The 27,904-nt window shown below is 41.1% G+C and overlaps 1 protein-coding gene across 1 annotated transcript; it reads right to left on the reverse strand.

Moving 5' to 3' along the window:
* On the reverse strand, positions 1–27,243 carry ATP6AP1L (ATPase H+ transporting accessory protein 1 like). The gene is made up of 6 exons (XM_018557202.1): positions 27,054–27,243; positions 13,162–13,223; positions 11,009–11,250; positions 10,243–10,293; positions 6,083–6,326; positions 1–563 (listed from the first exon to the last, which is right to left on the reverse strand). Exons 1-6 carry the CDS (start codon positions 27,241–27,243, stop codon positions 237–239), a joined length of 1,116 nt encoding a protein of 371 aa, XP_018412704.1. The 3' UTR covers positions 1–236.
* Between the last annotated feature and the right edge of the window lie 661 nt (positions 27,244–27,904).

The following is a 27,904-nucleotide window of genomic DNA, read 5'->3' on the forward strand; positions in this document are numbered from 1 at the left end:
AACACATCCACAACATACATTGGCCAACAATTATTCAACATGTTCTGGTGACAGAACGCTCTGCAGTTTCACAAGAGTGTTCTAGGGTCGCGGTCTCTGGAGTGACTGCATTGCACAAGAGTTTATTTTATAATGCCTTTATTGGGGAGGGAGGGGGGTCATTTCTTGGAAATTGTGTTTAATGTGAAATCAAAATAACAGAAATACACAAAGGGAAACAATGGTCAATTATAGAGCTAATGAGAAACAGATGCACACTGCTGAATGCTTAGTCTACAGTACTCTGGCTGTCTTAGTTCATAGAACTCTTGTCCGCAGCCTCTGAGGGGCTCTCTCTCGTCTTCCAGATAATTGTCTTTTGTTTTAGGGAAGTAGGTGGCAGAACATTTCCTCTGGTAATGCCTGTCCATAGATTTTAGATGAATCAGCATGTGAAGAGCATATGCAAGGACTAGTAGAAGGATAAGTGACATGACTAGGCCCATAAGAATAGCTGGAGAAAAGTAAGTTGTACAGTCTTTGGCGTAAGAAAACTCTCCTTCTTCGATGTTAAATCCTTGTATCTGCAATACAAAATGTGCATCAAAGTAATATATTTATACAGGCACTGATCAACAGAAAGTACAGATGATCTTACAGTATATGGGGGGAATTTATCACAGCAATTGCGAGTGTTTGAAGTTGCATATGGTCGCATGGGATATATTTGCGCCAGATTTATGTTGCTAGTGTAATGTTGTTCATAAATGAGGTTAAATAGACTCCAGGAAAAAAAGACTCCTTATGATGCACCTTATGACGCTATCTGACACTTTATTAAATATATCAATGGGATTTTGATGTTCGATTCCCTGAGTGTGTGCCGGTGAAATATTTGAATTTACCATTGATGTTTGCACAGTATGTTTGAGTGTAGTCATCCTGAGCACCACAGATGCCTTTTGAACTGTAAGACCCAGTGGCGGACCTAGGGAACAAAGGGCCCTGGTGCAAGATCCACCCATATCCCCTGTAGCAACCACAAAAAAAAGTTGGAAAAATGGCATTGCTGTATAAAGTACAGCTGAGATTTGTAGTCCTCTATAGAGGGTGCCATTCTGCATTGCTGCAATGCAGAATGGCACCTGCTATATAGAACTACAAGTACCAGCAGTACTTTACACAGCATTGCCATCAATTGGGCTACAAAAAATAATAATTGTATTTAATAACTTACCTTTGCTTCTTCTGGCTGTTTTCTGGTGGGTGAAGCTGCAGAAAACCACCCCAGTGTGTGTGTGTGTCCATCTCAGACAGCGCGCCCGTGCACTCAGACGGCTGTTTGCTGGATCCTCACGACCGAGGCCCAGGGCTGCCCCCTGTAGTGCCTGCCGGCTTTTTTTTATTCTCGGCTTCCCTCCACAGCATCAGGCGGCCGGGTCTTTGAGGGGGCCTGCCAGCCGCCGAATACCAATGTGATCAACGGACACTCCCGGCGCAGAGATGGGGGGGCCCGCCGCATACCGATCAGATGGTAACCGGCGGCTGGACATCGACGGGTCCCCCCATCTCTGCACCGGGGCTGTGTTTGAATTGATACTGGGCCCCCCCTATAGGCTCAGGCCCCGGTGCAGTCACACCAGCCGCACCGGCGGTAGTTCCGCCACTGGTAAGACCATAGGAGTGCGGATGCTACTCGGATTTTGCTCCAGGAAAAAAGCTTAACTGTCGCTTCTTGAAGAAGTGGTCATGGGGACTTCTTAAGTTGTGATTGTTTTGTTAGGTAATGCTTCAGTTTCAGACAGCCGCAGAACAAGTGCAGATGAAAATAGTTGCGAACTTTCGCAACACACGCGCAAAAACACGCACAATTGGAAAAATAGTGCAAGCTCTGGTCAAAACAGGTACACAGGGAGTCTTCTAACTGCAATGTATATGTGCAAAATGTTTGTTCCTGTATGTGGTCACTTCTTCTCTGCATGTCACACCTGAGCAAGCTGAAAGTGACATTAAAGCAAACATGTTTTTAAGCTATTTTAAATGCTGAGGAAATCACTTACAATGGATGCTGCTCCAAGTTTTAGTTTTCTAAAGAATCAGCTCTTCCACATAGCACTGATCCTGATATCCTGCTTTAGAGTGACTCCTTTCCCTTGCAAGGTCCTGGATGTAGGTCCGTATGCCATACGTCCTTGGCAGCGAAAGGGTTAATACTTCTTTACAGTGTATTTCCACTTTTGCAGTCAAATTTGAGAAACAGTCGCAAAAAATTGTATAAAAAATTAATTTCAGTACAGCGTTGCATGACTGAATAAATGTCAAAGTATCGCAGCATTGAATACTGAAAAATGGCCTGGCCAGGAAGGGGGTTAGCACCCCTGTCTTCAAGTGGTTAAAGCTTGGCATGCTTGTATGTATGGGTTGAAGGAATTTATGTACATGGACACATATTGTATGTTTATATTGGGTATTATTTAAAGGACACAAACGAATGCTTGCATTTTGTTATATGTAATATAAATGTGCATTAGGGTGTATATACACAAAGATAAAGCAAACAATATAGGGTATATATTTATTTTATTCAGGGCATATTGAAAACACTATTTATCATTTGCAAAGATAAGAATGCTGCTAGATTGAGGCTCAATTATGTAGCTTTATTAGGCCGTTTAGTGCAGAGTCATATCTAATATATTATATAACAATGACCAGGAGAATGCTGAACTCTTTTAGGCACCATGGAGTATGATCACCTAAGCTGGCTGCAAAGGACTGCATGTCTCTGGACACACCACACATTGCGTGATTGGCATTCTTACCATAAGATGCAGCCAAGGAGCATAGGAAATAGTGACCTCTCCAGACACCACCTGGCCAACACCAACTGGTCAACTGGTAGTTGTCGGAAGAAGCAATCAGCTGAGTTGGATTTGCTCAGCTGATTGCTATCTCTTGAACCAAGTCAGTGATAGAATATGTTTTTCTGCTTTCATTCTCCTTCAGGGCTTGTTTACATCATCTCCAGACCAGATCTGGATTCTTTTATTGCGAATGCAGGGGTGCGCGTTTTAACTCGTTTTTGACGCATTCATGTGCATTGTTTTTTTAAGTATGCAGATTATGTCTCTAAGGTCATTTGCTGCTTCTTTTCAGCTTTTCATTTGTTTGTGACCTTCACAGGATTTGAGCAAACATGGAGCCCTGGAAGGCAGGCATTGTCTTGGCACTGTGTCTGATAACCCTCACACTACATACTCAGTGGAGAAGGTGTTATTGGGTGCACCCACTTCTGTGTGAAAGGGAATCAAAGGGTCAGTTTGGAGGACACAGAGGACACAACCAAGGTCATCAATGTGCAGGTGAAAGCGCCCCTTTTCCATAAAGGAAGTGTGCAATGTTGATTAGGTCATCAAAGGTGACCAGAAGTGGGTTTTTTTTGCTCCAGTCCGCTTGTCTGCGCTTATAAGCGTTTTGTCACGTTCAATTGCATTCCAGACCAGAAAAAATCGTGCCCGCAGTGCTATTTTTTAAAGCACTGGAACTGACTGCCCTGGTGGGAACTACCGCCCTAAATTACCTTAGGAATACATGGTGATGCGTTTCTGGTGCATTTAAAAAACGTGATGGTGGAAACAAGCCCTCAAAGGCACAAGCATGACCACTAAGGGCATCCAAGGACATGTGTTTTTGTAAAAAAGAACTTAAGCGGTCAAACTGCACTTCTGACTGCAGTCTTACCAAGATTACCCTCCAACTATCATTTTTCCAGTGCAGGTTACAAAATTCCGGCTACTACAGGTTTGATTGCTATAGAAAACTGCCTTGTTAAGCCATTTCCCTACTTTTGTAGACCTGCAACAGGGATAAGTAATCTACACATACAGTATGTCCTATTGTACAGTAAAAGGCAAAGGAGGATTCAGACTGCAGAAGCAATCAAGGTACTAAGACGTGAAAGCAATAGCAGTAATGTCTGCCATTTGTGACATCATTAAAATTCAACTGAAGCGTAGACATGTGCATTTGGATTCGGGTGAACTTGTTGAATCACGGAATTCCATTGATTCTGCAGTTTGTCCGAATCCAAAATAAGAAATTATTATATGCCCGAATATCCCAATAACTATAATCGGTCATATATTAATTAGTTTTGTATGGGCACCGCCATCCTGCTGCGTTCAAGATGGCGGTGCCCATACATGTGTATCATGTATACCTGCACATGCACAGAATGTGGTGTTGGCCAATATGGCCGCCACGGTTTTTTTAAATGTGCACTTTGGATTCGGAGGCAAGGTTTTTCCCTTTTCATTTGTTTGGTCTGAAGCAAATTTTTATGCTGTACACAAAGAATGAACACATGACTACTGAAGCTAAAACTTTTTTTTAGCTTTGGATAGAGCAGTGATGGCGAACCTTGGCACTCCAGCTGTTTTAGAACTACAAGTCCCATGAGGCATTGCAAGGCTCTGACAGCCACAGACATAACTCCCAGAGGCAGATGCATCTTGGGATTTGTAGTTTTGGCACAGCTGGAGTGCCAAGGTTCGCCACCACTGGGATAGAGTATAGGGGGTTAGAACACATCAGGTTTTTACTACTATCCCTGTCTTTGTTAAGGTGCCCATACACTTTACAACCCTCGCAAGACTTTTATCTAGCGAGGATTATAAAGTACTTAAAAAAACGTACGATCTGCCCATCTTGGACAGGCAGATCGTACCTGCGATCATAGCAAAGCCGATGACTGCAATGCTGAACGGCAGTGTGCGCGTGCGCTCACCGGCCCGTTCGGCAGTGATCTCTCGATCATGTTAAAAACCAGCTGAAAATCGTACGATTCTCAGCTGGTTTTCCAACATGCTTGATATACAAAAGTCGTGCGACCATACATTAGAAACGGTCTCACGCCTTCCATACACTGCACGATTCTCGTACGATCGTGCGATTTCCCGCGATTCTTGTACGAGAATCGTGCAGTGTATGGGCACCTTTAGGGAGATTCACCCTCTCTATTCATCTTTGTGAATGTTATCAGTGGAAGAAAATTGATTTTTCTTTATTTATATAGCGCAGATAATGTTATGCCTCACTTTTACATAGTGCACGTTCACATGAGTCCCTGCCCTCAAAGAGTTTACAATATAAGGTCCCTATTGTACGTGTATACAGGGCTAATTTAGACAGGAGCCAAATAAACCTTCCAGCATGTCTTTGGAGTGTGGGAGGAAATCGGAGTACACCCATGCAAGCACAGGGAGAAAATAAAAACACCTTGCAGATAGTGTCCTAATCAGGATTCAAACTGATTAGGTCACTATCTCCAGTGCTGCAAGGCAGGAGTGCTAACCACTAAGCCACTGTGCTTAGTAGCACAATCCCACATTTTGGGTTGTCGTCATAACAGGAAGAGATGGGAAATCTTCCAGTTGGGATTCTAGTTCGAAATCTGCCCAGTGGGACACAGATAGCAAAAAAAAAGCTGACAAGGGTTATAACCCTCCCCCCTAAAGATGGCCATACACCGTACAACCATTGTACAACTTTTTTATCCAGACATCTCACCTCGTTCAATTTTTGTTCAAACAGCCTGTCATGCACAGATTAATGTAGTTTGCAATTAACGTTCGTCAGCACCACCAACTGGCCAATTTTTGTCGAAAGAACAGATTTTCATTTGAGCATGTGCAGTTTTCATCTTGAGATTTTTGTTGTACAAAAACACCACCAACCCCTTGATTTCCTTCCAAATAGATGAAAGTTTTCTAGCCTGCTTGAAAGACGAAAATCTGACAGCTGTACAGTAATTACGGTTGTGCACTTCCCACCAACTGGCAGATTTTCGGACGAAAATGTGATCGCAGACAAAAATCGGCAGATAATTGTAAGGTGTACGGGCACCTTTACTCTATTCAAAACTGGAAAAAAATGTTTGGGCTTCAGTTCTACTTTTATCTAAAACCCACAAGCCTTTTAGCTTGTACAAGAAAGTACATAAAATCCTACGTTACTTTTTATTCATATTCTTCTTCTTCTGTATACACTGGTGTTCTGGTTAAAATAAATCATAGCTGTCTGCCAACCTAATCATATTTGTTACCTGAAAATCCAGGAAGGTGACATCCCAGAGTGCCGAGTTGTTATCTTCACAGCTGGGAACTAACAGAGCATCGTATTTTTGCAGGCTGCTCACATGCTGACAGTGGTAAGAATAGCTGATTGGAGCAAATATTTTGGTGCTGTTGAACGTTGCTTGCACAGTATGGTTGAAGAGGATCTGAACGCTTTGTAATTTATACCAATTCTGGACCGAAAGTTTGTAGTAACTTTTCACCAGTAAAAATCTTGAAAGATAAAAATAGAAAAAACATCCTTGAACACAAAACATACAAAGACACCATAATATATTAGACAAATGAGTCTTTAGAAAGAAACAACCCCTCTGCCAAAATTGCAGTTCTCCCACAAACGCAGGTGACATTCTTAGAACTGATGTGTATCTATTGGCTAGGATCAGTCAGGCTGCATTCACACACTAGCGGTTTTCCGCGCGCATACGGCCGTACAATATGCGCGGAACCGCGCTAATCATAAAGAAAAATGCATTGCAATGTGCCTTGTTCAGACTATTGTGGCAGCCGTTGGGTACAATACCGCGGTTCCCACAAAATAGTACAAGCACGATTTTATAGGAGGGTTACGCCCATTCTGGCTATAGTAATGGCTGCAAAGGCACGGAATCCGCGCGCATGTTATTGTTTATGCGGTTTCATTACACGCAGTCTTCTGTGAGAGAAACTGCTACTGATGTGTGTGAATGGAGCCTAAAACTACTATTTGCAATACGCTGCACATGAGACCAATGCAATACTGAAATTAATGTTTCAAACCTGATTTTTCTTTCCAACAATTCTGCCGCTACTCTGTTTACCTACTTCCAGAGCCATTGTTTCTAGCTAATAAGCAGTTGCTGTTGAAAGGTACTAAAATTATCATTGCAGTGTCTACATAGGGTCATATGAAAGTTCAACCTGCTATAGAGGCTTATAACGTATGAAGTCATGCATACTTTACTCTTGCCATCTCATCAGTATATATATGGAGCCATGTTGCAGGAATACAGTAGTTGCTGGACTAAAGCTGTCCACTGACTTCAGGAGAAGGTCAGACATGCAGGCACATTTTAGGCCACTGTGAGCAATATTTTACACATGTCCAGTAGTGTGAGATTGTTGCTGGATCTAGCCAAATTCTACTAGATCACCTACTGATCATCTCATTTCATGCCACCTTAAAGGAGAACTAAGGGGTCAGTGTTTTTCCCCATAGTTGTCCTAAGGGTCACAGGAGGCCATAAACTAGTGTCCTCCCATGACCCAAAGCTCAGTATATTGCGAGCTACAGCTCGCGGTATACTGAGGCCGCCGCAGCCGGGATGGACTCTGATATTACTGTCGAGATTCACCCAGCTGCATGATTGACAGCTGGCTCTGCCTATCTAGAGGCAGAGCCAGCTGTACCAGCCCCCTCCATTGTCCATTCCGCCAGTCAGTGCTGGAGGATCGGAGCGGGGAGGTGGGAATTCCTGCAGAGAGATGATCGAGAAGTGAGAGAACACATACCGTCGTTCGCTCACTTCTACCCCGATCTATTGAGCCGACGTGTGACAGTTCCATTGTCACACGTCGGCTCGAACTATGAGGTTGAGTGAAAATCACTCACCTCCTCGTTCTCCTTTAAAGTGTATTTAAAATTTAAAAAAAATATTTATTACTTCTGGGTAGAGTAGGAATAGATTAGACATTGGGACATTTATTCCAGCAACAACAATGTAAGATGCTATTTTACCTCACTTTTGAGAGTTTTCACCTCATTTCCTGTTGTGTCTACTAGACAGGGAAAAGTCTTTCGCACTCCAAGGACCATTTCAGTCAATGTTCTTTATTGACAAAAGAATTGTCACATCTTATAGCAACGTTTCAGAACCATATAGGTCCCTTCTTCAGGCAAAGTGTCTTTTACGTGATATTATCTACTACGTGATACTGATCTGCAGAGGCATCTGCTGTCATCTCAGCACCCTCCCATTATCTTGGGTTATATCCGTCAGGCGTGCAATGGGATCTACTTGAATTACTACTGGACAAGGAAACCTCCACACGGGACAGAGATGGACCCACTAGAGTTTTATCCATTCCCTACTCTAAAAACATAGTTTTGGTTTGATAAATACTTTACACCTAGAGAGTTACTTGATTGTATTTGAAAACAGAGGGGTCTGCAATAAAGAAAAATGTTTTCTCCTTAGATGGACATAATGTGAAATGTAAGAAATTGTTGGAAAACAAGAAAGAGCTTTACACATGGAGGAACAATATAACAGCAGTTCACTTTTTTTGGCAGTAAAATGTCGTGGCAAGCATTTCCAGCAATACAAACTCCAAGAAATACTAATTTATATGACATAAAATTAATTAAATATTGAGTTGTTATAAGATTGGCAGAATCTGTACTCTCAAGTCCAATAATAATATCACAGCCCAAAACCCATACAAAACAAAACTGGCAGTTAGCTGCTCATTAAAGCTTGCTGTGCTACAACTGAAATCACTGTAGGTCAAATGTCAAGGAAATATGATGAATATTGCCCCAAATTCTTCACAAGTAAAAAAAATTGATTTTGCTAGTTATATGTGGTAGGAAAAAGACCTATAAAAACTATTCAAGTCCTGGTTTAATCAGTTTTTCCAGGCAGAATTTGTACCCAGGTATGTAAATACCAATGGAGCAAAGGATTCAACCTTTCTAATTCCCACAGGGCTGAGCTGCCACATTAGCAGAGCCACTGTGCTGAATTTGAGAAGTATCTGCTGAAGTCAGCAGAAGTATCTCAATGTATTAGAATAAATGTGAAATCTCTTAATACACATAAGGGATGACGGTGACATCCAGGGCTGTCCCTATATTAAGGCTGTCTGAGGCTCTTGCCTCTGGGGGCATCTCTATGGGTCACATGTAGGGGCAGCAAGCAGAGCAACATGGCAGTGTGTTTGCAGTGTGCCTGCTGCCACCTTTCCGGCCAGAGCGCAACACATCTCTCCACCCAGCTCTTAGCAACCTGGGACACTCTGGCCAGCATCCAGTCAAGCTCCTGGCAACCAGCGATGTTACTGTCTGCTAGGAGATCCGTGGGACTGTGGCCAGGTCATCTCAGGTTACTAAGAGCTGGGTGGGGAGATACAGAGTCCTCTCTGCATCATTCTCCAAACCCTCCACCTACTGATTGTGCACCATCCAGCAAATCCACCTACCACCCCTTTTGTTACAGTCAGCAGGGTGGATTTGGATAAGGGACCCCACTGTATCCTTCAACAGTCTTCAACTGTACCATAAAAAGTGGTGTCACCATCCTAACTGTTCTGTCTGGTAGGGACAGAAAAACAAATAATTTGTAAGTGCCTATGTTTTACCTGGTACCATGCCTTCCCTGTACACCAGAGCTTAGACGTGGGGAGGGAAAAGAAGCACAAGGGGCCAATCGAGCGTGCTGCAGTGTAAGGAGCTTGCCGATAGGAGGAGAGATCTGAGGGATGAGCTGATTAGTGTGCTGCTTCTGCTTTCACTGTTTAGTCACAAAGTGGGGACAAGAAGTAGACCGGTAAGTGAAAGTAAAACTGCAGCAGAGAAAGATCAGGTCCCCTTCTCTTCCAGGCAGAGCTGCACTGTGTGCCATGGAGATGTTGAAATCTCAGCACTTGATGGAAAGACATACAAATAATATAGCAGGTAAAATAATACATAAATATGTATGTCATCTGTTTATTTAACTGTTTGCCTGGAGTTCAGATTTAAGTCTAACTTTAATGTCTACACCCTTGCACTATTTCTGTTCAATAAATGCCATAAACAGTTGAGCGATAGGAAAAAAGGAAACTTCAGTTTATTTCACTCCTGTAGGGAGGTTTTGATACAAGATTCTCACATTAAACATCACATACATTAGAACACAATATACATGATTTTATAAACAATCATGATATATTACAATAATTAACAGTATAAGTATTTTTTACTGAATCACAATGATTGAATATCTGAAGTTGTAAATTTACATTAACATTAGCATAATTATTATTAATATTAGCAATATTATTATTATTATTATACAGGATGTATATAGCGCCAACGGTTTTTGCAGCCCTTTAAAAACTGCAATGTTAATTTTGTCTATATCTTTTCTTCTGTATTTACAAAACCTACCTTAAAGTAAGTTCCTTCTTACGTGCAACATTACGAAATATCAATGAAAGTCTACAAAGGAAAAGAGAAAGGAATTTTAATGCATAGCTTAATGCCCATAGTCCCACTTTAATTTCTGGAAATATGTATCTAATAATTAATCTTTATCATACAAAAATATAAAACCACTTATTCTTATATAGCAGATCCTATAAATTTATAGTTTAGGTACTATTTTCCACTGAACTTTTTTTTTAAACTTTATTCTCCTTTATATATACAGTATATATTCTGTTTTTTTTTTTAAAGTTTTTACATGACGTGACATTTTAATAAATAAAAATACATATATAAAATAAATATATATAATATTTTTTTTTATATTTGACAGTCTAAACATTTATTTGTTTACATTTTTAGCATGGTATAGTTTATTGTATTCTGTGCAAAAAGTATAGGGTACCAGTGGGACATCACTATTGCTTGCCAAATGGCCAACTCTCCACACTTCCTCCACTTCCAGATGTTTAAAACAAAGATCTACCGCTTCAGACTAGAGAATGTGCTGTAAAAAAGTTTTCTGTGAATGTGCAGCGAATATTATAATTGCCAAATTATACATGAGGTGAATAGAACATTAAGAACCATTGCCACTGAAGAACAGATGTTGATGAATGTTGCTTGATGTAGTGATTGTTGGTGGTTGTGAGCTATTGCATTGTGTTTGTGAAGAAGAACATTTTGCACATATCATCAATTAACAGAACATTATTTCATACTTGCTTACGTGGTATTTTCTTCATTACAGCTTGAGTCCTCCAGGTCCACAGAATCATACAGACTGAAGTTCATATTTGTCATATCCAGCTGAGTCTGGTTCTTGAATTTGATTATAATTCTCTTAAATCCAAAAAGAATACAAGTGGTGCCATCTATCGTGATATTGGCAGTGTTCCTGGGAAGCAAGTTATTTTCATGGATCGCTTCTTTGGTCATTGTCTCCTTTTTTACTATGTTGTAATATAATTCCTGTATTATAAAATAATATGTATTACTGGCAACATAAATGTGTCAAATGTTTACACTACACTGAAACTGCGCTGTATGTTCAGGATTGTGCTAGCCAACCAACTACAAATAAATGAGCTGTAACACACCTCACCACAAGGTTTGTTTTGTACGTTGTGGTGTGCTGCATTGCAGTGCAGGTGCATTGTAGAAGTGCGTTACAGTGCAACACACTGGTGTTAACCAGACTTCAATGGGAATCCCACCAGCTGGGGAAATTTGCACCTGTGATGGCAACTATTCCAAAAGTAGCAGGCCCCCAAAAAAGATATTGCTTATCTAAGCTGGGTGGAGCCTGTCTAAATATGGTCTAATCTCTGGTAAGATGGAAAGATGTGCATAGCTTAATGTGTCCTGGTATTTTGTTTTCAAAATTTATAAGGTATGCCAATCTGCTCTCACTTGAATAAAGTGCAGGCTTCAGATAGATCCGAATTTGTACATACTCCTTATTAGCAAGAGCCACAGGAGGCAAAGCAGCGAACATAGCACTGTCACAACTGCCTGTGGGAATTGGGACTGGTGAGTCATTTCTGTGGCACCATGATGGAATCCTTCCATGTGGGCTTTATGGTGTTCCTATACTGAGGGAATATGAGGCTTCCATTGCTGGCCCCTTTTTAAAAATGCTACTTGCCTGGCTTCAGTAATCTCTGGATCACTTGACCTTGAACAAGCATGCAGATAAGAAAGTCAGAGTTGCACACTTGTTAAGATGCTGTGCCTACTTGCAAACTCTTAGGTCCATTGAATCACAATGGCAGTTTCCATAGTCCCTCAGTACAAGTTTAAGTTAAAGTCATAACCCATGGTGTACCTAGCATATTTGACACCCAGGGCAGATTATTTTTTTATATATTATTATATTATTTTATAGAACTCACCCACCCCCGTTCCCCACTCCTCCATATATGAAAAAAATATAGATAATAACAAAAATGTAAGGACTTAAAGCAGCGCACCAAGTGCAAAGTGGTAAAATATAGTGGTGTGGTTTGATAGTGATGGGCCTGCAGGGGATTACATTACAGTTGTATGGTTCTGACAATAGATGGGCCACAAATGGACCAGGAAACAGACCGCCAATTATTATAATACACAAGCAATTATTGGGCAATCATTAATACACAAAGGGAACAAACAGCCAATCATGACAGTATGTGGGCAGAAAATGGGCAGATGTGACAATATGCAGGCAACAAACGGGCAATAGGGACAATATACAGGCAGATCCCCCAGTACTAATTCAGACAACCAACCCTTAGCCCAAAAAGACTCCCCCCTGGAAAAATTTATCTCCTCCTAGGATGAATCTGTCACCCCCTACCCCAGCAAAGATGTCCCCCAAAACACTTTCCAGACTTCAGATGCAGATCAGTGCCAGGCACAGGGCAATGGGAAGTCCTCCTAGGTTTTGTGTCATGTGACAGAGTAGACACATGTTTTTTTCCCCAAAGCCATTTAATATACACCTCAATTTAATCTAATTTACAGTTGTAAAATGAATTTATGTTTTTAAAAATGTATAATCTTTTCAATGGGGGGAATTAAGCAAAACCGGGTCAAACAGATTCTTGAGCAGCTGTCCATAATAACCAATCAGCTTCTCTGTTCAATTTGTTCAGTTAACCTTTGAAAAATGAAAGATAAAAGCTGATTGGTTGAAATGGACCACTACTCCGGATTCTGTCTGCTCCAGTTTTGATAATTTTCCAAACAAAGTTTATTTCCAATAAACATGTAAAAGACATATACTTGATGTAAATAATTGTATCTATCTGCCTATCTATCTACAGTCTGTATATATACAGTAAGTATGTGTGTATATATATTATACAAATATATAGAGATAGATATAGTACACCTACCCACCTTTTTCAGCCCTGCATGATAAAACTGTAAATCTTGTTCCATGTTGTGGATGTTGGGATACCCTGAAAAGATAAAAGGGGATACATTAAAACATATCCGTCTTACTACTTAAAGAACTGAATCGATTTGACAATTTGACATTCTGGGGGGAATTTATAAAAACTGGGGTAGACAAAATCTGGAGCAGTTGCCCATGGCAACCAATCAGCATCTATCTTTAGCTTACTCAAGTACGATTTGAAAATGAAAGATAGAAGCTGATTGGTTGCCATGCACATCTGCTCCAGATTTTGTCTGCTTCCATTTTGATAAATTCCCTCAATGTATTTAAGGTTGAACTCCAGGCACACATCTACATACACACATCTACATACACCATTGAATTACTTATATGGGAACGACTTACCTGCCAAAGGCTTTTAATTTCTGTCCATTCAGTTCTGACATTTACACAGCCCTACTCACAGGTATCCCTACACTATTCGCCACCTGAGGTGGGGGTGGGGGTGGTGCTGACGGTGGATGCTCGTTACAGGGGGTTGGGTGTTGGAGGCAGAGAGGGGCTGCAGAAGCATTGCTGGCTGGGTGGGGTGCTACCTCTGGGTCCTGGGGACAGGACGTCCAGCTCACTGATATCACTGAGAGCTGGGCAGGATGCCAGCCAGAGCGTCCCACTCAGCTTCTGGCAACCAGTGATGTCAGTAAACTGGGCGGGATAGCGCTTAGCAACCTGGGACCCCCACCCGTGACCAAATGAGATGCCGCCTGAGGCAACTGTCTCAGGCAGGCCCAATAAAGGGCAGGATAGCTAGGTCGCCACACATACATTTCAGGAGAATATTTCTTGTCAGCAAAGCACACACCTTTCACAGTCTAAGTGCTACTGTACAAGGGATTTAAAGAGGCTGATACCAAATCAAATTCAGGTACTTACAGAACTGCATATAAAACACATGTAATTTGTTTAATGAATACATACATGCATTAATTAAACATTTTGTATATCTGTTCCATTCAGCTTCAGGACAATTCAATTATTTACATGTTGTTGTCAATGGAACTTCAGGAATTTTAAGAGAAAATGCACATGCACTATTAGCTTTTCTTTGCTTTATTGTTACCTTCCAAAGCAAATGTGCCCAGATTTGAGTGTTATCCCATAGCAGCCAAGGAGATATTTAACATCATGGTTTTCCTTCTCTTTCCAATGATGTATAGAAATGACAATAACATGCTCTCTGCAGCAACAATCTCTTATTCTTGTTTGTAAACTGTAGAAGGGATTGTGTAGATGCTCATATATATATATATACAGTATATAGATAATGTAATGTCTTCCTTACATTGTAAAGCGCTGCGCAAACTGTTGGCGCTATATAAATACTATGTAATAATAATAATAATAGATATATCTATCTATCTATCTATCTATCTATCTATCTATCTATCTATCTATATACACTATATATACACACATGTGTGTATGTACTTTTGTGTACACATTTTTGGGTATGAGCAGCACATAAGTAACAATGACAGTTATATCCTGTCCTATAAGGGCCTTGTACTGCTCAAGGCCTACAGAAATAAAAGGAAGCAGTAAATGTTAGAGAGCCTGGTATATCAATTATTACTGACCTTTCTCTGTCAGCAAAGTAAACCCTGAATACATCCCCAGGAGTGTTTTCTACTGTTATGTAAATAAATATTAATTAAATGGAATATTTTAAATGATTTGTTTAAAGGAGAACTATGAGATGAGTGATTTCCACTCACCTCATAGTTCTAGCCGACCTGTGACAATGAGACTGTCACAGGTCGGCTCAGTAGATCGGGAGGTGAGCGAACACATACCAGGTTCGCTCACCTCTCGATCCTGTCATGGCTCTCTGCCGTGACAGGGGGAGGGCTGGATTCCCCTCTCCGATCTGCCAGCGCTGACTGGCGGAACGGACGGGGGAGGGGGCGGGTACAGCTGGCTCTGCCTCTAGATAGGCAGAGCCAGCTGTCACTCACGCAGCTGGGCAGATCCCGCCATCTACGTCGGGATCCGCTCCAGCTGCAGCATCTCTGTATACCGCGAGCTGTAGATCGCGGTATACTGAGCTTAGGGTAACGGGAGGACGCTAGTTTGTGTCCTCCCGTTACCCTAAGGAGAACTATGGGGAAAAACACTGACCCCATAGTTCTCCTTTAAGGAAACCTCCACTATATAACATATAAACAAAACAAAAACATTATAATAAAACATATAACAAAGGCATTTTTGCAGTGGAATGTTATTATAAAATACAATTCTTTTTCCACCTGTAGCTTCTGTGAATTTCAGAAAAGGCAAACATGTCAAATGTGGCTTCCTTCAATATGGAACACTGGAGGTGTTTTGTATAATGTAGGTGTACTAATTCCCCCAAAAGTGTTATTTCCTGCATAAGTGCCTGACTTACTGCTTACTGAAGAGGTCTGCATTGCACAGGCTCATGTCAACAGTCGTAGTTTTCCCATGTTTGAAACACATATCACAAGCAGGTCAGCAGAATTCCATTTACTTTAATTAAGCAGTACACATTGCAGTTCAAAGGATGTATTTGATCTACCTTGCTTTGTTTTCTTTGACAGAAAGTGTCTATTAAGGTGCATTTGAACTGCAGGCAAAGCAAGTCAAACGCAGCCTTTTATTATCAAACACGGCCGTTTCCATTTTAATGCAGTTGCATGCATTGAGGTGAAAAACGCAACATTTGACTAGAACGCCTATTAAACGCACCCAAACAACAGAGGTTTTATTCGGGTTGGACATTTGCTAGGGCAATTCCTTGTTTAAAGGGATGCAGGCAATGCATTTTTTTTATAGTTTTAAAAACGTAAAAACTTTGCAATGTTTTTAGTTCGTATGGTGGGAATGTATTTTCTCAACAAAACTACACTCTTAATATGAAGCATCTGATAAAAATGATCATTTACATGCAAAGCTTTAGATTAGTCTGATTGTTTTGGGATATCTCTGCACAATAAACTTACCATAACGCCAAGCGAATTCTTCACCTGAAGCTGACTGCAAATTATACCTGCCAAAAAAACATAAAAGAATACGATCATCAATATATGTATATATTGTTTGTGCTGTTTAAGGAGTACACAGGGTATACACAACCTTGTCAGAAAATACCTACAGTATAGACAAAGCATTGTACACATCTGTTCTATGCAGATAGCAACTATAGAATGGTACAGTTTTAACCTTGGTGAGCTCTATCCAACCTCCTACATATTACTGACTGAACTTGGCATTGTTTTGACTCATTGACTTTAGCTTTTGATCTGCAGACCATTTGCCACGTTTGTTTTATTTTGTGCCATTAAACAGCAATTATACAGATACTGTAGAGTTAAAAATACGCGATTGAGAGGTTCTGTAAGATCCACTTTATCCATCTTACTTTTACAGTAAGATGGTGATAGACGGTTACATACTATACATGAATCCCCTTCTTGGGTCCGGTTACAAAAAAACAGCATAGGGTCCGGTTACAAAAAAACAGCATAGGAATGAATAGCTAAATTGCTATTGGCTTTTTCAATTTGCAATAGCCAATAGCAAGCTGGCTATTGCACCCGCCCTCTGCTGTTGTCAATCAGCAGAAGAGGACCTGATGGGGAACTTTAGGTCCACCTCTGCTGATTGACAACAGCAGTGGGCGGGTGCAATAGCATGTCAGCTATTCATTCCTATGCTGTTTTTTTTTTTTTTCTCTGACTGATGGCGGCCCCAGATGTCAGAAAAAACAAACAGCAGGGAAAGGTTTACTCTGATAGATCAAGCAGAGTAAACCTTTCCGGGAGAAAATGTTTCTCTCGCTGGGGCGGCAGGTAGTCGCTATCTAATAGCGGGAGACTCCCGGAACATCCGGGAGAGTTGGGATGTCTGGTGTTGTATCGCACACTGCCGGAACTGTCACTGTTTACATATTGTTTTTGTAATATGTAATTTACAATTCCGGTCCGGTGCGGTACAAAGCAGGTAACCGCTAGAAAACTGGTGGTTTGAAGAATGCAGTTAAATAAGACCCATTCATACACCTGTGTACTGCAGCAGAGGAGGCTACCACAAGGACACATAGAAGATAGTTGTTTTCTATGTGTCCCATTCACACCACAACGCAGTGGGTGGTGCCCTGCGATAAAATGCAAACACGCTACGTTTTATCACTGCACACTGGTTGGCATCACAGGTCGATAACAGTGCGGTGCACCACCCTGCCGTGCAGGGACCTGAATTGAGTGCACACATTGTACACTGCACATAAAGTTTTTTTTTTTTAAATGTAAACAGTGATAGCTCCAGCAATGTGCGATACAACACACACTACTGGAGCTGCCACAATGCAGTAGGCCGTCTGCTGCAACGCTTTCAGCGGACAGGCTAGTGTGAACGTTCCTTAACTTTACCCATCTTTGTGTACTATTTACAGCTTTCACAAATCCTGGGTCCTGTCCTTCAGAAACTCATCACTCTCTGGCCTTGGAACTTTACCTGAATACAATTACTTTGTACAGTAAACTCTGCTATCCGGAATTCAACTAACCAGAATGCTCATCTAACCAGAAAAAAAAATCCTGTGCACTCACTGTTTTGCTGATCTGCGGCATGTATTATCCTGGAAACGATTGTGTGTTTATTTGTCTTAATTTGTTTTACGTGTGTCTATCTGTCTTAATTTGCTTTCGATTACTGCATTTCAATATTAATATGAAGTCAATACAGAGTTTATGTCATGGTATGGTATAGTATGGGGTATGGCATTAGTTAGATCTATTTTTAATAGTAACTCTCAAGCAACCAGGAACTACATTTATCCGGAATCTACCAATCCCTGTGGATGTCGGATAACGGTGAGTTTACTGTATCATGCTATTTCTGAATACTAGATTTTCATAAATCCAGATGCAAACCGTGCCCCCTTGTTCTTTGCAAAAACAAGGGGGAACTCCTTGAGCCGGCTAAACGCTTCCAATCATATCATCATTAAAACAATATTAAATGTAAACTGACATTAAAGTTAAAAAAATGTAAGCTATTGCAAATGCTGATTAAATCACTTACATTGGATGCTGCTTCCATATATTTCAAAGTTTTAGTTTCTTGTAGAACCTAAGCACTGGCCCTGATATCTTATTTTAGGGGGGCTCCTTTCCCTTGCAGGGCCTATGGAGCCACCCTTGTGTGTGCTAGTAAGCTGTGTCTCCAGAAACACAGACTCAGCAGGGCACTGCCCTCCCCCTAGCTCCTCTCTTCACTTCTCCAAAGTAGTAGAGGGTCGGCTGCTGGAGACTGTGCTGTCCCTTCTTATCTTGTACTGGGCAGAAAGTTCAGGGAAGCTGTGCTGAGAGAGTTGGAGCTGTTTAGCAACATGATGGCTGTAAATGCTTGGGGGAAAAAATTACAGAAAAGCTTTGCTGGGCAATGTATATTTGGTTGATCTGGATTCACTATTGAAAAAAGTTTAAGAGTTTAAAACCACCTTAAGAAGTGTGCTTTCTACCAAAAAGCACTGCTGCAAAAGACAGCTTGTGAACAGCCAAATTCTGTAGATAGAAGGCATGCTTTATTCAAAAAATCTTCGGTTTGAATGTCCTTACCTCCTGTGTGCAGTGTAAATCATGTGCTCTGCACACAGCCATTAGAGGTCACACATAGGGTTATTCACTAAGCTGCTGAAGATTTTAAAGATCTTAGATTTTAAAGAAATTAAGCAAATTAAAAAAAAAACAGCGTGGGGTCCCCCTCCCAAACCGTACCAGACCCTTTAAAACAGGGAAGAGTAAGGGCATATGGAAGGGGGGGGGGTATCAGTGTCTGTGCTTCATCTCCCATGTCAGTATTTGCACTGGCCTATTGGGGGCTTTAGGGGCGCTCTGGGGGGACAGACATGAAGTTAAAGGTATTCTATGCCACCTTATGCCACATCTCATAATAAAGGTTAACCATCAATACTTGCTTCACTAACCTCCATTCAGACCTCACCACCAAGAAATGTAGAACTGGAACTTACTTTTATATAACTTTCACTTTAAAAATAAATCAAATAAGCATATCAAGTCAACTAGCTCATAATGTTTTGCTTTTTGAACATGTATTTAAAGACAAAAACATTACTGGAAAAAAAAGATTTATTCTAAGATGGCACTGCTGGAGTTCTTGTTGGTGGCAGACGGTGGGAGATGAATGATAAAAGCTGTGGCCGGTGGAACAATTCACGGCTGAGAACTGGCATGTAATCATAATGTGATTGCAATCTGTAGCTGGTGTCTTATAAACCAGTGTTTATGGGGGAGGGGTTTGACTTGAGGATTGAAGATTACTAGGTGGCTGCAAGTTGATATATTTCTCAAAGCAATTAAGTATGGCAATCTTCAGTTTATTTCTGTAGAATGGATGGACAGCCCTCAGATTAGGAAGTAAAGAATTCAGAAACATTTGTTCTTCGTCTTGAATAGGGGCAGGACTGGTCATTTTCTCACCAACTTTGATTAACAAGTCTTTTAGATCTATTTGCACACTTTCTTTCATTTCATTTGTCTTTGACTTCTTTAAACGCTGCCGCTGAACTTGAGATGTTGTTATCCTTAGTTCTTCCATCTCTTGTTCAGGGATGATATCTTCATCTGAACTAGCCCCAACACAAGAAGTGGTCCTACAAAAATATGACTTTATTAGCTTACATTTCAATTGTGATTTATAAAGGTTTTAGTGTTAGTGCAATTTATGTACACAGATAAAGCAACTCTGTCACACATGAAGCACAACACAATATTTTACCATTACCTAAAACAATGTGCAAATTAGTTTCACTTTTTTATATGTTCGCAATCAGCAAGGGGACAATCTTTTGTGAGCGGACAGTAGGTAATGTTATTTTGTTGGAAATAATATGTAGATTGTAAAATACCCAAGTACTTTCATATTAGTGACAGGTTCCTTGTAAAGCAAACCTAACACTATGAAATAAATAAAAGGTTATGTTTATAGCTCCTTCCCCAGAGCCCCAATCTGCACCTACTGCCGCATATGAAAACCTTGTACTTCAACGTATACATGCGCGCTCCCTCTGCCCTCCTACAATGCAGTACATAGATCAACAGGAGCCAGTCACTAGGCCAGAGCACTGTATAAAGCAGGGGTGGGCAATTCCAGACATCCAGCTTTTGTGGAAGTGCAAGTCCCATGAGGCATTGCACGACTGAAAGTTACAGGCATGACTCCCAGAGGCATGTTGGGATTTGTAGTTAAAGCACAGCTGGAGTGCTGGAGTAACCCACTCCTGCAGTGGCGGACCTAATAACCAAAGGGCCCTGGTGCAAGATTTTGGTGCGGGGGGGGGGGGGGTGTTGCGCGGGAGTGGATCACACTGGCCCCCTAGCGGTCTGTTGCAGTAGCGTGCTGGACTTACCTGAGACCCTGCAGAGCACACCATAGATCCTGCATAGCCCACCTGAGACTCTCTATGGTGTGCTCTGCAGGGTCCCAGGTGGGCTGGTCTGGTCGTCGGGATCCCTTTCCCTGTACCTCCTCCCAACTCTTCTTACCTGCTGCTGCTGGGGCCTGGGCTCCTCCACCCCCTCCCCTGTCACCTCTGCCATGCCGCCCCTGTACAGTTGATACCCATGTAAGAGGCCCCCCAGACCCCTCACATAGGTACCGGCTAGGGATGCACCGATAGCTGTATTTTGGTACCGAGTATGAGTACCGATAATTGTTTTTCGGTACTCGCCGATACCAATTACCGAGTAACGGAAGTCCCATTCAGGAAGCCAGGTGGCTTCCATTCCATTCGTCATCTCATGTCGAGGGAGCATGGAGTCGGCCTTCCGGCCAATCAGAAAGCCGGGCGTCGCGTCATTACACGACTCCCGGCTTCCTGATTGGCTGGCCAGACGGCTCCGGCTGGGTACCGGACGAAGGACGCTTTCTTGCTGAAGAGGCCCCTGCCGCTCGGACTCACCCAGCCAGAGGATCGCAGCAGCCAGGGAGTTTCTAATCGATGTGTGCACTATGCATCGATGGGGGGTGAAAGGATTAGGATTTTATAAATTGGTATTTGTTTGCAATATAACTGCTTTTCTTCCCAAACATGTTAAAGGAAATGCAACAGCAACTTAAAAGAGCTTAAAAGGTGGTAAAAAAATATATCCAGAGATCTCAAAATGATCTCAATCCGATCTCAAATGAAAGACAAATGGGCCTGAAAGCATATCTATACAGACCCATAAGCATAATTTGTGATATGGTGGTCGTGTATATTTGGTCATACAAGCATTTCTAACAATGATAATCAATAGCTTTCCATTATTAGCATTCTAAAAGTAATGAGTAACCAGCGTTTATTGGATACAAGGTGGAGGCGGTCTTTAGACCATCAACAATGTTCACACTGCATGCAAAATTAAAGTTTTCATGATTATTGATGCATGTTTGTTGAGGAAGGTTTTGCTATAGACACTTTGACCTCCTTAGGCACAGCAGTGTGGTAATCAGCGCAAAACAGAATATTTCACAATGACCATGTCTAATTAAACAGATTTCAGTACAAAGAAGTAAACCGAGCACATTAAAGTGACATTAAAGTCAATCCCCCCCATCCCCCCTGCTGGTGTAAGGACTTACCTTAAATGATGCTTCTTGATCCGATCATCTTCTTCTTTCCAGTAGTTTTCAGGAGTCCCTCCATCGTTGGTGCTGGTCTCTGATCTAGGGCTGGTGCTTGTCTCTGATCCAGCGCTGAGTCCTGTCTCTTCCTGTCCCTTCCTGTCCCCTGGAGTCTGTTCGGGTGCACGCTGCCTGCATTCACTTTCCCTGTGTCTCTCCTCTTCTCCCGGCTGAAGATCTCTACTGCGCATGCGCCCTCCCCATGATCCTTTGTGGCCGCCCGAGAATCTTCAGATCTTCGGAAGGGAGCGCACGACGGAGACACAGATACGTTTTTAAACCTATTTGGTAACTTTTTTTAAAATGTTTTTGCATATATCTGCTGCTTGCTAGCGCAAGGGTTTAATGTCACTTTAAATGTAGAAAAGAACAAAGCCAGCTTTAAAACGGGGTAGGCAACGTTGGCACTCCAGCTGTCGTGGAACTATGTTTTGCTTAGCAAACTTTCACAGCAAATTACCTGATTCTTAGTAGTAAAACCAAGGAAAATTACCCAGTAGTATTTAATGCATTTTTACTATACAAGAAATGCTACATACACAAACTACTTAGTTACAGGTAAAACGATACATAAACATACAGGCTGCTAATACATACATACATACATACATACATACACATGTATACATTATACCCTTCTCTAGCACATGCAATCATTTCTTTAAAAGGATACACTAAAAGGTAACTTAGCTTCGGTTGTTGTCTACAAATTCTGTAGTTAACAGAACTATGTGGCGATTAAGCGTTCGCTGGAAAAATACTTCTTGTCGTGGCTTAGTGTTGTCCACTGTTTCATTGAGGTCCTCTGGTCAAAGTTTTTCAGTGAAGTCCTGATCACTATGTAGACCAGCAACAACTGCAGCTAAGTGACTTTTTGTGTATCCTCTTATAGAAACCTTAACATGTGCTAGAGAAGGGTATAGTATATGCCTGTGTATGTATGTATTAAAAGATTGCATGTTTATGTATTTTTTTACCTGTAATTAGTTTGTGTGCATAGCATTTGTGGGAGGCACCGAAATTTCAGCCGCCAAAACATATTGCCCGAAAATGGTACTTTGGGCAAAATGCCGAAAGAACCACCTTTCGGCCAAAATTGCTGTGCATCCGTGTATTCTCTCCTCCTCGCTGGGCGCTGTTCTGTGTCCCCAAAGCTCAGTATATAGCGAGCTACAGTTTGCTACATACTGAGATCGCCGCAGACGGGACAGATCCCGACAATACTGTGGTGATCCATCCAGCTGGCCGATTGACAGTTGGCTCTGCTAATTTAGAGGCAGAGCCAGCTGTGCCCGCCCCCTCCCCCCTGTTCGTTCCTCCAGTCAGTGCTGGAGGATCGGAGAAGGGAGGGGGGAATCCCTGTGGGGAGTGGTGACTGCAGGGAGACGATCAGTGCATGTTTCTGCTCACTTCCCGATCGATAGAGCCGACGTGTGACAGCTTCTTTGTCACAGGTCGGCTCTAACTATGAGAATGAGTGGAAATCACTCACCTCATAGTTCTCCTTTAACAAACATTCTTCTAATAGCTTAATCGTTAGCTATTTATTAAAAATGTTTGATCTTTTATTTTTCTTGGTATTATGCTAAAATCAAATTATTTTCCAAATCAGCCCTGATGAATTTGACTCCCTTTCTGATGGACCATTTCTGTTTCATTAAGGAGTTCTGAGCTTTTGCCCATTTTACAGCTGGGAAGCTGATTAACAGCACAAAAAAAACACCCCTCTACTGCAGAAAATGTGCTACTTTCCTTTTTATCAAAAATTATATTATTGTTTATTACTATTCTGCTACTCTACCCATTATTAACAATCGTATTCCTGTTTATTACTACGCTGCTACTTTCCCCTTTATTACCAAGCTTATCACTGCTTACTACTATTGAGCTATTTTCCCTTTATTAACAAACGTATTACTTTTTGTTACTATTGAGCTACTCTCCCCTTTATTATCAATTCTAATATCGCTGATTAATACAGAGGTACATTACCCTTTAATAATCTATTACTGTTTATTATTATTAAGATATCTTGCCCTTTTTAAAATTCTATTACTGTTTATTACTATTGAGGTACTTTGCTTTTTATTAACAATCCTATTACCGCTTATTAATATTGTGTTACCTTTTCCTCTTATTAACAATACTAATACTGTTTATCAATATTGTTCCTCTTTCCTCTTTTTAGCATTCCTATTATCCGATTTTACTACTGAGCTGCTTTTCCATTACTCAACAATCCTTCTACAGTTTTGTAAAGTGGAACTTCTATGAAAAATGGAAGGTCCACTTTTCTGCCAGCTCTTCGCTACCCAAACAAGCTGCCAAAAACTTAAAGTGACACTAAACTCAGGAGTTAAATCTGTAAAATGCTCTCAAGTATTAACAAAAATGTATCTTATTTGTGTATCACTCGGCTGTAGATCCTCAAATCACCTCTGAATTGGTGCTGACACTGACCTTCCTTCTGGAGGGTGTCTACTTTTGATCTCCATGGTCCTGGTGTGTGTTGTAATGTAGCCACCGCTCCAAGCTCACTCCTGTGATAGACTATAATTTCAATACAAATTAGTAAACTAAATATGAGATTGTAGTAGCGAGCATGGAGAGGTGAGTACTTTACAACACACACTGTGACCATGGGGAACAAAAGTAGCCACCCTCCAGAGGGAAGGACAATGTCAGCACAAATTCAGAGACGATGTGAGGATCAACAGCCGAGTGATGCAAAAATAAGGAACATTTTTGTTAACAGTTAAGGTACTTGAATGCAATTTTAAGATTTAACCCCTAAAGTTTACAGTCACCTGAAAAAAATAAAGATATTCCAAAAAAAGAAATACTTCCTTCCCAGTTTCCGATGTTTTTGGGAGGCTCAGTGTGCCTGAATGCTAGGACCTGAGATAGCAGGGCACTCAAAAGCCTGCAAGGATGCACTCCAGCCTTCATTCATGCGGGATTTGTGTTAGAGTGCCATTCATGAATGGCAACGCAACGCACCTAGTGCAATTATATAGACATTGTACTAATAAACTCAATTTTCATAGTTTGCACTTTCCTATTATAGCAGCTGCCCTAGGTGTCTAAATATGACTGTGCAGTTCAATAGGTACCAGAGTTAGACCCAGTGCACTTAGCACACAGTATTGTTCTGCAATACAAGTCTGTGTGAGAACAATTGTGAGGAAGGGTGTGGCTGTTACTCAGTTATGCTAACACGGAGCACTGCAGTAGGAGGCCAAAGAGCAACATTTTCAAAGAAAGAAGCAGGTATTGCACTACAATATCAATACAAATTAGTAAACTAAACATGAGATTGTAGTCCATCACAGGAGTGAGCTTGGAGTGGAGGGTACTTTACAACACACACAGGGACCATGGGGAACAAAAGTAGCCACCCTCCAGAAGGAAGGACAGTGTCAGCACCAATTCAGGGATGATTTGAGGATCTACAGCTGAGTGATACACAAATAAGATACATTTTTGTTAATAGGGAGGGTACTTAAATATATTTTGAAGAGTTAACTCCTGAGTTTAGTGTCACTTTAATTTAAAGTCTACTTAGTATGATGGGAAATAATAAACTGCCTGTGCTATCATAACAACATTTGTTCATTAAGTGGCTGTGTCAGACCTTCCCTGCACAAGCTTTTCAAAAGAAGAGAGAACAGAAAATCGGTCTGATCCATTAAGAATCTAAGAGAAACTGGAGAAACTTGTCTGCCCGATGAAAAAATCGTCAGCACAGCCCGAACGCAGATGGTGTAAATGAGCCCTCAATGCTATATATATGTTGTGAGGCAGATACTTTCCTGCTGGCTTCTCTTAGATTCTAAGTTGATCAGACCACTCTTCTGATCTATCTTCCTTTGATAATCTTGTGCACGTAACACAAGACAAGCAATTTGCTTTGTCATGGTTGGTGACAGTTCATACTACTGAGTTCCGTTGGTGTGCACTTAAAAAAAGTTTGTCAGCAGTACTTTTTTAAACCACTCTGCAGTGTGATGCGGTACAAATGCATTGTACCGTAGTGAGCGCATAGAACTTAATGAAATGCCACTTATGACATTTCAATAAAGTTGTCAAAAAAAATAAAACGAAAGAAACAATGCGATGCATCTTGATCGAGTGCATTGACAATGTCCGGGCACATGCACACCAGTAGCCATGCGTTTGAACGTTGCTACTGGTCTGAACAAGCCCTAATGTCTAATCAAGGCAAACATGGCAGAAAGTCTGAATATAAAATATGGTCTTGAAAATCTGAAATGGTAAGTCATAAAAAAATCTTATAGTGACAATAATAACTCAAGAAAAGTTTCCCTTAAAAAAGAGGCCCCAAAAACGATTTAGTGACACTGCAAATAGCAGGCACATCCAAGTGTCTGTATACCAACTTTGATCTTCTTTTCAGTACCCTAGGAAATCCAACACACTTGCACTCTATTATGAAACAAGAGCGATGACTCTAGGGGGTTGATTTACTAACCTTATAAACACACCACGAACATGTATACACCTCTGTAGTGTGTTCCCTCCCAGCATGATCTATGGGGGGAATCTAAACACCTTTGTAGTGTGTACACACCCAGCAGGTGTGTTGTGCAAAGCCCTGCCCTGAATTGCAAGGTGATGTTGTGTAAATTAGCTCTACATTGTGTTACTTGCGTTGATGAATGCAGGAATGTAAATGCATGAGCTAACCATTTTTGTCTAAACTGTGAAGCAGCATTATATATGCATCATGTGCATGATTTTTCCATATATGACATTAGTGGAAACATGCTTATAGAGACTTTTTGGTTGATAAATACGCTTTGCTGTGTAAAAATCACACGCACCTGGTGCGTGCGTGTGTTTAGGTTAGTAAATCACCCCCTAGGTCTCCTTGCCATTCCACCTTAGTATTTGGTACTGAGGCCAAATAGTAAGAACTAGAAGCAGACCCAGATACCTCAGAGGGTAGTTGATGTTCCCATAGCAGTATTCCATGGGTTTTAAGGGTTCCTGCGTGGCATACAAAGATAAAAACTGGCATGTAGGCACCTGGAACTGCCTGGTATATGGACAAGGTATCAGTTACATTCTCTTCAGGGCCTGTAACTGTAACTAGGAATTCTGTACTGTACATGACTTTACACAGAAGATTAAAAATTGGTAAGCAAATGTAAAACATAAATACCTTTGTCAGCTATTTCATCGCTGTCCAGTCTGTCCCAGTTCTTGAAGACGGCATTGCACACATCTTCCCAGAGGCGGTCTTTTACAAATTTGTTTGAATATCCTGGAGATTTGAGATCATAGAGTGCTGGTCTGGTTTGAATCTCAGCAATTAACTGGTCTGCATCCACATGGACACGTGAATATGCCATTGTGTTAATGCCTGCAGTGCACCTTGTTGTTTTCAGAATGTTCTGGATTGTTGCACGTTATCTTGGAGACTGAATATTCCGTTTTCTGCAGATTAATAACTATGTATTGCTAAAATGTTGGTAGAGTTCCTAGGTTGGTGAAGGTTTCATAGATACAGGTTGTATGATGCTGATGATACAGTTGCAGATTTGCGTGCCTCCCAGCTTCTTCAGACGGTTGGCAATTAGCTAACTGGCAATATACTGCCTAAATGTCAGCAGAAACGTTGGACTATCTGTTGACTCTCAGGAAAAAGCTTCATTATGGGACAGTGTGCAGTATAAGGCTATGCTTTTTAGGAACATAATTGAAGCATCTTCTCCATGTTACAAGTAATGGAACCTGACCAGGGAGTAAACCCTTGTAACAAGGTTACCAGATGAAGATACAAATAACCTAAAAACGCTTAAAAGGTACACAAAACGTTTCACAAAATGGTGACCAATGACAAAAACTATTTGAAACAACCCAAATATAATTATATATGTTCATTCACATCTAGAGAAGACTATAAGACATTATTTGTTGCTTGTGTGACACATATTTCATTATTATATTGCAAAGTGGACCAGCTGAAGTGGTTGTATCTGATCAGTGAGAACTCTATGGTTCGCAGCATTA

The sequence above is a fragment of the Nanorana parkeri genome, unplaced genomic scaffold, assembly GCF_000935625.1.
Source record: "Nanorana parkeri isolate BGI_ZX_2015 unplaced genomic scaffold, ASM93562v1 scaffold272, whole genome shotgun sequence".
In the NCBI taxonomy this organism is placed as follows: Eukaryota; Metazoa; Chordata; class Amphibia; order Anura; family Dicroglossidae; genus Nanorana; species Nanorana parkeri.